The sequence below is a fragment of the Cervus canadensis genome, chromosome 1 (genome assembly GCF_019320065.1).
Source record: "Cervus canadensis isolate Bull #8, Minnesota chromosome 1, ASM1932006v1, whole genome shotgun sequence".
In the NCBI taxonomy this organism is placed as follows: Eukaryota; Metazoa; Chordata; class Mammalia; order Artiodactyla; family Cervidae; genus Cervus; species Cervus canadensis.
The window spans coordinates 114,582,936-114,596,712 of record NC_057386.1 but is presented as its reverse complement, the minus strand read 5'-3'; the positions used below and the strand labels follow the sequence as shown (position 1 = coordinate 114,596,712).

The 13,777-nt window shown below is 39.9% G+C and overlaps 1 protein-coding gene across 3 annotated transcripts in view; it reads left to right on the top strand.

Annotated features, from left to right (window-relative positions):
• The window catches only part of GRK3 (G protein-coupled receptor kinase 3), a 113,804-nt gene that overhangs the window by 56,130 nt on the left and 43,897 nt on the right, over positions 1 to 13,777 (top strand). For all 3 annotated transcript variants that reach the window (XM_043438088.1, XM_043438089.1, XM_043438090.1), the window contains 3 exons: positions 3,976 to 4,077; positions 5,980 to 6,054; positions 12,177 to 12,238. In XM_043438088.1, coding sequence (XP_043294023.1) covers positions 3,976 to 4,077; positions 5,980 to 6,054; positions 12,177 to 12,238 — 239 coding nt within the window. The remainder of the gene's footprint in view (positions 1 to 3,975; positions 4,078 to 5,979; positions 6,055 to 12,176; positions 12,239 to 13,777) is intronic.

Sequence of the window (13,777 nt, the reverse complement as noted above, 5' to 3'; positions counted from 1 at the left end):
GTCATTGGAATAGAATTGGTGTTTGAAACTGCGACTGAATAGCTTTATCCAAGGAGAATATAGTGGATGAAAAAGGGATTTCTTAGCACCATGCTCTGAGACACTTCAGTATTTAGAAGTCTAGCAGAAGAGGAAGAATTACCAAGGGAGACTGAAGAAGAGGAGCCAGGATCGCAAGCTCCTGGGGAGTATAGACCCCACAAGTCAGAGGAGGTCCCAGAACTCCGACGAGGCAGGAGTGCAGCCCTGAGCCGAACGCTGCTGGGGTGTCAGGGAGCTGAGGACAGAAAGAGAGGCCCTTGACTGGGCAAGGCAGAGGCCGCTGTGACTTTACTAGGCTGGAATGGCAGTGGGACAGATGGGAGACAGAGAGGGGGGGGCCTGTGACAGCTGTGGGCCAAAGGGGCTTGCTCTTAGGGTTCTGTGTTTAGGCTACATGCTGAGCTGTGAGCTCTGTAACCACCAAAGCAGAAAGGGGGACCACACGGTCAGTGAGTGTTCGCCACTGGGGGTGATGCTTCTCTTCTGCTCTAGCGGCGACCTTTCACCTTGAACCTGGGCCTCCGCCTGCTCCATTCCCTGGGCAACCCGCCCGCCAGAATTAGGGGTGACGCTTTCTCTGTGTGTACCACGGTCAGGGCATCCTGTCTAGAGCTAATTGATGGTTGACTGCATGTTCTTCAATTAGTGGTCTGACTGATAATAGAAAGTGAATTTTGAATTACAGCCCCAGATGCTAAGCTCTTGCTTTGCCTACTAAGAATTAACCTTTGCTGTTGTTCAAGTCGGAGTTTGTAAAGCACAAGGCACTCACTAGAGCCAGAACTATGGTTCAGGGCACAGTTTGTGCAAGAAACTAGGGTTTTCTGTATAGTCAGTCTCTTACAGTTCATAGAAAACTCCCGTTGAATCAGGTATCAGCTTGCTTTACAGGCCCCAGAACATAGACTTAGGTTTCCTTACACTTGTGTTTGAGGGTAATAATTCCATGCAGGTTTAGTATTCCTAGAGTTTATTTGTATGTTTAGGCAGAAACATTTGCCTTTGGTTCACTGATAGTCCACCTCTTTTATCCTAGCATTCTGACATTAATTTTTGGATCTTACTAAAACCTGACAAAACAACAAAAGAAATCAGCCAAGCCAGAGTCCTTTGTTTATTTTCTGGCTCTCCTTCAGATTTCGGTGTCTAGCTTCTGTTTTCTTGCAGCTGTCGTATTTGCGGCTGGGATGGTGTTTGAACCTTGTAGACATGTTCTCCTGAGTTAACTTAGGATGATTAAGCCCAGGTCCTCTGGTTATGCCAACACTGCTGAATTGCTTTTTCATTAAAAAATGTCTTCCTTCTGGAGAAAAACATAATTCGAAAAGATCCATATACCCTGATGTTCACAGCAGCATTGTTTATAATAGCTAAGACATGGAAGCAACCTAGTCTATCGACAGATGAATGGATAAAGAAGATGTGGTCTGTATATACAATGAAATATTACTCAGTCATAAAAAAGAAGAAAATAATGCCATTTGCAGCAACATGGATGGACCTAGGAGATGGTCATACTAAAGTGAAGTAAGCCAGACTGAGAAAGACAAATATCATATGACACCACTTATATGTGGAATTTAAAAGCAAATGATACAAATGAACTTATTTTCAAAACAGAAGTAGACCCACAGACATAAAAACAAGCTCTGGTCACCAAAGTGGGGGAGAGGGGTCAGTTAGGAGTTTGGGGTTGAAATGTGCACATTACTGCATATAAAATGGGTAACCAGCAAGGACCTGCTGTGTGGCGCAGGGAACTCTACTCAATAGATTATAATAATTTATTATGGAGAGAATGTAAAAAGAATATATTGTATGTGTGTCTGTATGTATATGTGTATATATATATATATATATAAACTGAGTCACTTTGTTGTACATCTGAAACTAACATGACATGATAAATCAACTATATTTCAATAAATTGTTTTTTTAAGTAAAGAATTAAAAAAAAACTTTTAAGTGTTTTCCTCTTGGATGGAGTATCAGCCTCCCCTAGGCCTCCTGCCTTTATGTTCAATTTCAGTGTCTGCCCCAGGAAGACTTCATTCTAAGCCCAGGCAGTTAACAGACTTGTGAATTTCAGCCATCTCATTGATATTTAAGGACAGTTAAGATGATCCCAGTAATTTCTCAGTGTGTGAAGCAATTAGCCTTCATACACATACTATATAGGCTTCATGCTCTGTGCATACTCTTCTCCCTGCCAACCATGCCCTTTCATTATCAGAAATTCTCACAGGATTTACTGGTTTTGATTTCAAAATTTGTCAAACTGAGTGAAAGCCACTCAGTCGTATCCGACTGTTTGCAACCCCATGGACTATACAGTCCTTGGAATTCTCCAGGCCAGGATACTGGAGTGGGTAACCTTCCTTCTCCAGGGGATCTTCCCAACCCAGGGATTGAACCCAGGTGTCCCGCATTGCAGGCGGATTCTTTACCAGCTGAACTATCAGGGAAGCCTTATCAAGCTGAGACTATACAGTAAAAAGGTAGCTTTTATTTCCATTCAGTTTGTATTCTCACCTCTAGGAGTGGTCAGAATCACAGCAGAATAAGAAGTGCTCAGATATTATGAAAGTATAACTGGCTACTTGGTAGGAAAACTTTGTTTTTTCAGAAATAAGTCCTATGTAGTTATTAGTCATTATATTGAAACTCTTCACTGCAATCTTCCTACCAACTCCGTATTTCGTTTGTTTTCATTCTCTTCTTGTCTTTTAGATTTTTTAAAATTAATTAATTAATTTATTTTACTTTACAACATTGTATTGGTTTTGCCATACGTTGACTTGAATCCGCCACGGGTGTACATGTGTTCCCCATCCTGAGCCCCCCTCCCACCTCCCTCCCCATCCCATCCCTCGGGGTCATCCCAGTGCACGGGCCCTGAGCACCCTGTCTCATGCATCGAATTCATTTCACATATGATAATTTACATGTGTCAATATGCCGTTCTCCCATATCATCCCACCCTCGCCCTCTCTCTCAGAGTCCAAAAGACTGTTCAGTACATCTGTGTCTCTTTTGCTGCCTTGCATACAGGGTTATCATTACCATCTTTCTAAATTCCATATATATGTGTTAGTATACTGTATTGGTGTTTTTCTTCTGGCTTACTTCACTCTGTATAATAGGCTCCAGTTTCATCCACCTCACTAGAACTGATTCAAATGTGTTCTTTTTTAATGTCTTTTAGATTTAACATATTTCTGTAAAGGAGTAAAAACACTTCTCTGATCTGAGAACTTGTGAGGTTAAGATAATAGAGACCATGTCCTCGCAAAGCATGTTTGCTAAGCCCATTTTATTATTTAGTCTATCTTAACACACGTCAAGTTACTATTTGAAGGAACCTTTCTGTTAATACTTTTAGAGTGCAGAGACGGTTCCAATGTGAAAAACCAGTGCTTTTATCTATGATGAATGTCTTTCCAAAAGATTTAGTTGACTTTTAAAGATCTCTGCAGGAATCCTGACAATTCATTATTATTTTTTCCTCCTGAGTTTTCTAACACTGTAGTCAAGTGAAAATGATCCCCATCATAACTCATAGAAATGGATTACTGCCAAGTTCAAATTATTTGTGCTTTGGAAAGGAGAATTGGCAAGAATGAATGGTCCATGGCTGCTATATCATAAGATAATTGTAACCATGGCAGTGTTTGTTTCCTAATATTGTGTTTCTAAATTTAAGCAACGAGGTTCATCTTAGGAAAAAATCTATTCCTATGTCCCAAGTTGAATTTAAATTATTCCAGCTTCATTATTTCAACATTAGAAGTAGTTGTTTCCTGTGCACTGGCCAATTCAAGTAATTTGCTTGATCTCATGTGGAAGTGGTTTTTGCCAAGACAAGTAATATCTTTTAATAAAGTAAGTTTCTAGGAAGACAGTACCTAACAATCATAACTTTTAACTGTCTAGATAAAAGAATATGAAAAGCTTGAGAATGAGGAAGATCGCCTTTGTAGAAGTCGACAAATTTATGATACTTACATCATGAAGGAGCTGCTGTCTTGTTCACATGTAAGTACCTCTGCTTATTTTATTAATTCAGTATGAGTAAATGAGACAGGCTTCACATGTTTTTGGAATAAAAGTTAAAATAGGAGGAAAGGTTTAAAGGTATTCATCCAGGATGGAACCCATGTTTCTCAAGTTTTGTCGTTTGTTTCCTGGTAATACTGATCCAATATCTGCTGCTCCATCTACTTTTAATAAGGTTTGGTTACTTTCAGTACAGATGTTGATAAAATGGCTAATGCAGATCAGTGCAAGAAAAGGCTAAGCTCAGTTCTCGACTCTCTAAGGAAATTAAGCTTTATTGTTTTTCATTTAGCTCTCCTTTAACAATTAGGCTAATCAAATATTGATCGATAAATATCTTAAATGCTTTCTTTGAATTAATAAGGTTGATTGTAATTATTATGTTAATATAGTTCACTAATAGTTGAATGATGGTTGAAATCTTTTTTTTTTTGCTTGTAAATCAGAGAAACAATCTTATTCAGTCATTAGGATAAACAAAGTTCCTAGGAAATTCTTCCACCAGAAGTAAGTGGAATAATTAATAATGAAAATGTACATTGTAATATCTCTACATGAAAACTGTTTTTCAAAGAAGTGTCCTAAGAGCCCTGGACTGCTGTGTCCAATGCAGTAGCCACTAGCCCTGTGCGAGTATTTAATTGTGTTTACATTTTTTGTTGTTTAGTCTCTTAAGTAGTGTCCAACTCTTTGCACCCCCTGGACTGTAGTCCATCAGGCTTCTCTGTCTAGGATTTCCCAGGCAAGAATACTGGAGTGGGTTGCCATCCCCTTCTCCAAGGGATCTTCCCAACCTAGGGATCAAACCCGCATCTCCTGCATAGGCAGGCGGGTTCTTTACCACTGAGCCACCAGGGAAGTATGTTTGTATTAATTACAACCAAATGGAACTAAAATTTTTATCCCTGACGTCCTCCTGAGCCGCATTTGAAATGTGCAGTACCCACATGTGGCTGGTGGCATAAGCCCAGATTCACAGCATTTCCATCATCGCAGCGAGTCTGATTGGACAGCACTGGTCACGACAATGATACACTTTCGTGCTTCTGTATTTATTGTGTTGTCTGCAGTGCTTACTGAACTTCTGAGCTAGAGCTTACCGTAAGCCTCTGTGCCTCGCTGCCTTGCTGGGGATGGTTGGACCTTGGAAAATGCCACATGTTCACTAAGAAAGCCTCTGTAGACATAGCTTTCATGTAGGGCAGCAGTTTAGAGGGTTTTTAGCAGAGTGATATGCTTTTTTAAGCTCTTCTTCTTGTGCATTACTTCAGACATAATTTGAAGTTTAGGGGGAGGACAGGGTTTCTCATTTTTGTCAGTGTTGAGTTTCATTCCTTTAGAACCAATTCCTCTTTGCAGTGGTTACAGCAGGCCTTTCCTTAACCTAGAGTCTTTCCAACACTGTGGTTTAGCTTTGTGATCCTGGCATTTAATTCTTAGGTATATCTTTGTGCATTCATGTTCTCTCATGAAATAGAAATTTTATGTTTTTAGGACCCCAGTATCAGCCAACTGAGAGATGATGCAATTAATATTAATACGGTGACAATACGATTCCTTACACCCTTTTTAAGTTGAAGTAGCCTTGATCTCTTGTGGGCTTGGATATTTCAGTTAGATGCCCCCATGTGTATCACCCTTCTCGACATAGTTTTTAAGAACTCTGGAAGCTCTGAGGAACAATCATCTGTTTGGCTTGCCCGCAAACATATAGCAGATTTTTTTTTGAAGAATGCATGTTGATGTGCTCACCATAGGTTACTGCTTAGTAACTGTTGTGTTAAATTGTGTGTTGTGACACTGTAAGACATACAGAGGTTTGCTCTGTTTTATATTTGTGGGGGAAAAAGAAAAAGAAAACATTGTGTGTTTTTTTTAAAGCCATTCTCAAAGCAAGCAGTAGAACATGTACAAAGTCATCTATCCAAGAAACAAGTGACATCAACTCTTTTTCAGGTAAGGTAAAATGCTCTCCAAATAAATGTTTCTAATTCACTTAATGGTTGTATTGGGTGCATTCTTTGCTTGGGTGAAAGTGCTGGCGGAATTTCGAGACTGTATTTCTTACCTAGAGGTTTATCTGGAAGAACCAAAGTTTAATGTCACCTGTCTGCTCATTCAAATGTGCTCTTATGCCAGCATCATCAAGGCTGTCCTGAAAAAGGCTGCTAGAGCATTCTTTTAGTGTTTTTTTCCCTATAAATCAATCAAGAGGAGACATTGGAGGGAAAAGCCTTTTCCTGTTTGACATCCCAGACACCTGTGATGAGCAGGGACTGGGCAAGATTTACTTTTCAGTAAATCATGGTCCCCATGGCGATCCTTCCCCAGAAGAAACAGATTCATTTTCAGCAATCAAGAGGGAATGAATGGCCTTGGAGTCGTGACTGAGAAATTGGATTTTGCCTCAGCTCCTCTTATCTTGAACACAACACAATCATAGATTTAAATTATAAGGCTCAGAAAACTTAATCCACAGCTGATGGGCCCATGTCCTGGCTGCTCTTCAGATGCAGTGGTTTTCTTCGTGAAAGCCTTTTTTGTTATCCCGTAGGATTTCTATAGAGATGGCAGCTTGCAAGGGTATGGTCAAATTTCCAAGTGGATCATGTACTTTTTATGTTTCTGGGAGTTACAAGAAATAGGAAAGAATGCCATTTATTAAGGTAATGGTTTTCATAAATGAAAATAACTAGTTTATTGCTTTTATGGATTATTCAGTCATTTGAAGAGAAATAAGTTGATTTTTGCCTTAGTGCCTTATGGTTGGGTTTATTTATATACAAAATGAATCTGATTATTCTATAGAAAAGATACTGGTTTGACTCTGAGAACATTTGGGTACAGTAACCAAATCAGCTGCTGCCTTTCTGCCAAAATGATTAGATGGACATCTCTTAAAATGTCAGACCTTTTAGTATAGTCTAGTTGGTTATAAGCTTGGGCTCTGAATTCAGTGACCTGAGTTTCAAGACCCTGGGCAAGGCACCATACCTCTCCGCACTTCTGGTTTTCCCTCTGTGGAGTAGAAACGCCAGCAGCCTGTCCCGTGAATGGGGTTTTGAGGACCCAGTTCATATGAGCTGCTTTGTACCAGGCCTGTCTATCACAGCACTCCATAAATGTCAATCTTCTCTAACACCTCACAGTCAGAAAGTGCAATCTGAATACCTGCTTTTTGTTGCCTCTGTGAAATTTTCATGTCAGAATTTCGGTTTTCTGACTTTGACATGGTTCAGAGGTAGTTGTGTAGTCAGTTACATTTAATATTGCTAAATTATATACATAGATTTTACAACTCTGATGTTAACTTTTCCTGTAGCATAAATAACATTTAAAAAGATAGTTCCAGATGAGAGATACAAAGACCAACAAAATTAACTTTGTGGCTGCAAGAAACATTGATTTAGAAGCCATGTCTTCAATATATCTTTTAAAAGCACTTTACTGATTTGTTCATAAGAAAATAACTTAGTAATGTTCTGATAAAACAGATATAGAATAGCTGGTATTTTTATTTCAGTGGTGAAGGAAATAGTCATGTTGGTTTAAATAAGAAAGCATTTTAGTGCAATTCAGTATAATACGTACCATTAGAACATAGTGGTCAAAGTATAAAATAGAAGTTATGTGTTTGGATACCCTGTTTATAGAGGGACATTGATCTCTATAACATTTAACTAACATTAAAGTTACTTGATATTCTTTGAGTTGGAATTTCCCCCCCTGGCTTTAAATGAGTTATAATTGACAAATAAAAATTGTATATAATTGAAAGTATACAGTGTGATGTTTTGATATGTGTATTCATTGTGAAATGATTGTTGTAATCTAACTAATCAGCATACTCATTACTTCATGTAGTTATATTTGTGTATGCATGTGTGGTGAGAACACTTAAGATCAACTTTCTTAGCAAATTTCAAGTGTACAATACAGTACTATTAACTATCGTCCCCATACTGGACATTAGCTCTCCAAGACTTATTTATCCTGCAGAACTGAAACTTTGTACCCTTTAAGCAACATCTCCCCACTTTCCCCACTTCCTAACCCTTGGCAACCAACCTGCTACTCTGCTTTTATAAGTTAGACTTTTTAGATTCCACATACAGGAGAGATCAGCTTGTAATTGTCTTTCTGTGTCTGGCTTGTTTCACTTAGCATAATGTTCTCCAGATTCACCTGTTGTGTTGTAAATGTCAGGATTTCCTTCTTTTTAAAGAACAGAATGGAGTATACCATTTTGTGTGTGTGTGTGTACACATATATACATTATATACATGTATATCTCCATTCCCCATTTTCTTTATCCATTCATCCATTGACGTACACTTGGGTTATCTCCGTTATCTTTACTCTTGTGAAGTAATGCCGCAGTGAACATGGGCATGCAGGTATCTCTTCAAGACACTGATTTAACTTCCTTTGGATATATACCAGAAGGAACCTTTGTACTGTTTTCTGTAATGGCTGTCCCAGTTTGCATTCCCACCAACAGTGCACAAGGATTGCCTTTTCTCTGTATCCTCACCAACATGTACCTCTTGGCTTTCGGATAACAGTCATCCTGACAGGTGTGAGATGATACCTCTCTGTGGTTTTGATTTGCATTTCCTTGATGATTAGTGATGCTGAGCACCTTTTCATATGCCTGTTGGCCATTTATTATCTCTTTTGAAAAATGTCTACTCAGGTCTTCAGCCCAATTTTGAATTGGGTTATTTGGGCTTTTGCTGTCGAGTTGAGTTCCTCGTATGTTTTGAATATTAACCTCATATCATGTAGTTTACAAATTACTTCTTTCGTTCTACAGGCTGCCTGTTCACTCTGTTAATTGTTTCCTTTGCTCTGCAGAAGCGTTTTAGTCTCATGCAATCCCACTCGTCTGTTTCTGCTTTTGTTGCCAGAGCTTTGGATGTCATATCCAAAAAATCATCACCCAAACCAGTGTCAAGAAGCTTTTCCCCATGTTTTCTTCTAGTTGTATGGTTTCAGGTCTTACATTTAAGTCTTTAATTCATCTTGAGTTGATTTTTGTACATGGTGTGAGGTAAGGGTCCAGTCTCATCCTCCATTTATTGAAGTGACTGTCATTTCCCCACTGAATACTTGATGCCCTTGTCAAAGATCAGGTGACTGTAGGTGTGTGGATTTATTTCTGAACTCTCTTCTGTTCCGTTGATCCATAAGACCTGTTTTTATGTCAGTACCATACTATTTTGATTGCCATAGGTTTATCATATATTTAAACATTGGGAAATATGATGCCTGAGGTGAAATTTCTTGTCAAGGAGAACAAGGTAGTTAAAAAAATGCTCTGAAAATAAATACAAAATGCTTTTTATTCTTTTTGTTTGAAAAATTGACTTTAGAAATAATTAATTGCATAGGTACATTTGGTGGCAAGAGTTGGGAGGAGTCCTGGCTTACATTACATTCCTGGGATGTGCCAAGCCCCATGTTTGACTCTGAGTGTTCTGTGCTTAGTCATTCAGTCGTGTCTGACTCTTTGCAACCCCACGGACTATAGACCACCAGGCTCCTCTGTCCATGGGGATTCTCCAGGCAAGAATACTGGAGTCGATTGCCATGCCCTCCTCCAGGGGATCTTCCCAACCCAGGGATCCATCCCAGGTCTCCTGCATTGCAAGCGGATTCCTGACCGTCTGAGCCACCAGGGGAGTCTCAGTGTTCTGAATCTTATTAAATCCTCACAACGGCCTTGAAGATTAGATGTAACTCTCCCATCTTACAGATTGAGGAAACCAAGAATCAGAGCAGTGAGGTTGTTTGCTCATGACCCCAGTATTGAACTTTGGTTTTTGCATTGCTCACCTGACACATTTTGTGGTCCTTCATGTTGAAAGCGGCAGTGTGGTATATCATATCTGGTCTTAAGAATTTCTGGTACAGGATATTTTATAAAATATGAAAAAAATGTTAACATAAGAGTTTCTGTAAATAGAAAATCTGTTACATACAAATTTAGTCTTTCATACATCTTTGCACACTTAATATCTTTTGAACCTCTTGAGACTTGTGGCCTTGGTGTTTAGCATCTAGAAGACTTGGCAAAGATGACTATTATCTTTCATTATAGACACATAGGACTTTGGAGCTGCAAAAAGCTTCAGAGAGAGAGAGGTCAGCTTCCCCTGTTACTAAGGAGAGAACAAGTCCATTTGGTTTTAGTGAACTATGCCCAGTGCCCTGCCCAGGACATTGATAGCCCTGCCAAGTGGCGGAGGCTAGCCTAGCTCCGTGGTAGGAAGTGAAGCTCCCAGGTGAGCTGTAGTGGTCTCACTGCCCATGTTGGTGACTGTGGCTTGCCTTGGACATCTCCTGACGTCTGGTCCTTCTTTTTTGCACATTTTTGGGATAATCTAGAAAGACACAGAAAACATTAAATTTCCATCATTCAAGAAGAGAGTAGGGTATCATGATATTTTCCAGAACTAGCTAATTGCCCCTAGGCTGAGTTGTGAAGAGTTGGCATTTGATATTTTTATCACTCTTGATTTGAAGACTACCCCATGGGAAATAAATTTATGTGGTTTATTTGGTAATGTGTAAAGTGGCATGAAATTGGAGCAGATTGTTCTCCACAGGGAAAGAGCCCCACACATGTGAGCCAGGAGTCCTTGCCTTCATCTCGACTTAGCCGTGAACTTGCTCAAAGACCTTGCAAATAGCTAATTTAAAAAAAGGTTTACTCCGTGGGTTCCTTCACTTTTAGTCTTTGAAACTCAATATTAATGCTGATCATTTATGATAATTGTAATTAATGGCAATGATATCATTAATTGTAATTTACAGACTGCCACTACATAATTTACAGGGCTCAGTACACAATGTAAACGTGGGGGTCCTTGTTCAGGAATTTCAGGATGGCCGCAGTAGGGTACATGCCGAGGACTGGGCTCTTCTGTGGGGCTGCATGGGTCACATGCCCATGAAGCTCATTCCAGTCATTGAAGGTGTGTCTGTGGCTTGCCGTGAGCTGTGCCAGACAGTGGAGACGCAGTGGCACACGGGACAGCCCTGTCCTTGCCTTCAGGGGACATGCCATTGGGTGGTGTAGATGACTGCTAAGCAAGTAGGCATGCCCGGGAATCCATCGATGCAAACTGGACAGGCGCTGAGGAGGGCGAGTGCAAGGTGCTATCAGTTCAGTTCAGGTCAGTCGTTCAGCCGTGTCTGACTCTTTGGGACCCCACGGTCTATTGCACACCAGGCCTCCCTGTCCATCACCAACTCTCGGAGTTTACTCAAACTCCTGTCCATTGAGTTGATGATGCCATCCAACCATCTCATCCTCCATCGTCCCCTTCTCCTCCCACCTTCAATCTTTCCCAGCATCAGGGTCTTTTCAGATGAGTCAGTTTTTTGCATCAGGTGGCCAAAATATTGGAGTTTCAGCTTCAACATCAGTCCTTCCAATGAATATTCAGAACTGATTTCCCTTAGGATGAACTGGTTGGATCTCCTAGCAGTCCAAGGGACTCTCAAGAATCTTCTCCAGCATCACAGTTCAAAAGCATCAATTCTTTGGCACTCAGCTTTCTTTATAGTCCAACTCTCACATCCATACATGACTACTGGAAAAACCATAGCTTTGACTAGACAGACCTTTGTTGGCAAAGTAATGTCTCTGCCTTTTAATATGCTGTCTAGGTTGGTCATAACTTTTCTTTCAGGGAGCAAGCGTCTCCTAATTTCATGGCTGCAGTCACCATCTGCAGTAATCTTGGAGCCCCAAAAAATAAAGTCTGTCAGTGTTTCCATTGTTTCCCCATCTATTTGCCATGAAGTGATGGGACCAGATGCCATGATCTTCGTTTTCTGAATGCTAAGTTTTAAGCCAACTTTTTCACTCTCTTTCACTTTCATCAAGAGGCTCTTTGGTTCTTCACTTTCTGCCATAAATGTGATGTCATCTGCGTATCTGAGGTTATTGATGATTATGGGAGCACATAATTGGGAACCTCACCACATCTGGGTCTCATCCACTTGTGTTTTTCACTTTACTGTGTTCTTACTGATGCAGTGTGGAATTTCTTTTCCATCCTTTCCAGCCATACATAGAAGAAATTTGTGAAAGTCTTCGAGGCAGCATTTTTCAAAAATTCATGGAAAGGTATGAAACTTTATGTACAGAGTCTTTTTTGTTGAGATATGTTTGACATGTAACATTATGTTAGTATGGTGGTTTATTTGCTAAGTTGTGTCCAACCCTTGTGACCCCATGGAGCCTGCCAGGCTCCTCTGTCCATGGGATTCTCTAGGTGAGAATACTGGAGTGGGTTGCCATTTCCTTCTCCAGAGCATCTTCCCGACCCAGGAATCAAACCCGGGTCTCCTGCATTGCAGGCCAATTCTTTACCGACTGGGCTATGATATTTAAATCTTGTCCTATGTAGGTGTACCTCGTTTTACCCCATAGATGGTATCCTTAAAATGTGTTAATTTATTCATTCAACAAACATTTATTATCCATGTGCTCTGTACCAGGCTTTGTATTAGCTTGTGCCCTCTATACTTTATAATTTAGGATTTGTATATCTTAACATCCCTTTGACTTTTAGTTTTTTAGTTTCCAAATGATCCAAAATGTAAATAGACTAGGGAACCTCAATATTGAAAGTATCTTATTGGGATGTGTTTGCTAATGCAATCATGAGTCTATATTCAGTTCATTTGTTTATATGTTAAAGTTATATCCTTAAAAATGAGACAACTCTTTTCTTGATTCTTTACATAGTAGAATTTAGGTATATTGGCAGATGTCTTTTGTCATGTCTGTCATTAACGTACCCAATAAATGTGTCCCTTTGGGTTACTCAAACTATAGAGTATGTTTGTCATATAAAATCCTGAAAACTTTCTAGGTAATTAACAAGGACCTACTGTGTAGCATGGGGAATTCTACTTGATATTTATAATAACCTAAAGGGGAAAAGAATCTGAAAAAGAATAGATATACGTGTAACTGAATCACTTTGCCGTACACCTGAAACTAGCACAGCATTGTAAATCATCTGTCCTCCAGTGTAAAATAAAATTTTTTTAAAAAGTAAATTTAAAAAATTTCAGGGATGCCTATGAAAGTGTTCACATGCTTCCCAGGCACCTAAGAGTCAGCCCTTCAGTGTTTTGAGTGTTCCTCTGCGATGATGCACCTTAGGGATCAGACTTTCTGACTCTGAATCTGCGTTCACGTGGACTCTGCTCTTCTCTGTAAACTCGGCTAATTTCTAGACAGTTGTCATGATGATCGAGCCTCAGGGCGGGAGCAGCCCAGCTGTTCAGTAATTGCCCTTTAAAAACAAATGCTTCAGTGTTTGTTTTTTTTTTCTCCTTCTTCTCCACATGTTCACAGAACTAAAGTAATTTTTTAAAAAGTTGTGTCAAGATTCTGCCAGAGTTCAAGAGATAATTTTATCTTGGAGTAGAGTCAGTACTGTGGGAAACGAATCTGCATACAAATGATTACATTTTCTGAGCAGGACCAGAGTGGCTTTGCCAAAAAGCAGTGGCAATGGAACTGAGGGGCCAGGGCCCTGGTTCAGGGCTCAGATTCAGCTGAGTCTTGGGCCGTCTCCATGGCTGCTGATTCTAAAGATCTGACTTTTCCCAAACTCTTGGGTCAACTCATTGTTCTGTGACCCTTGGGGGT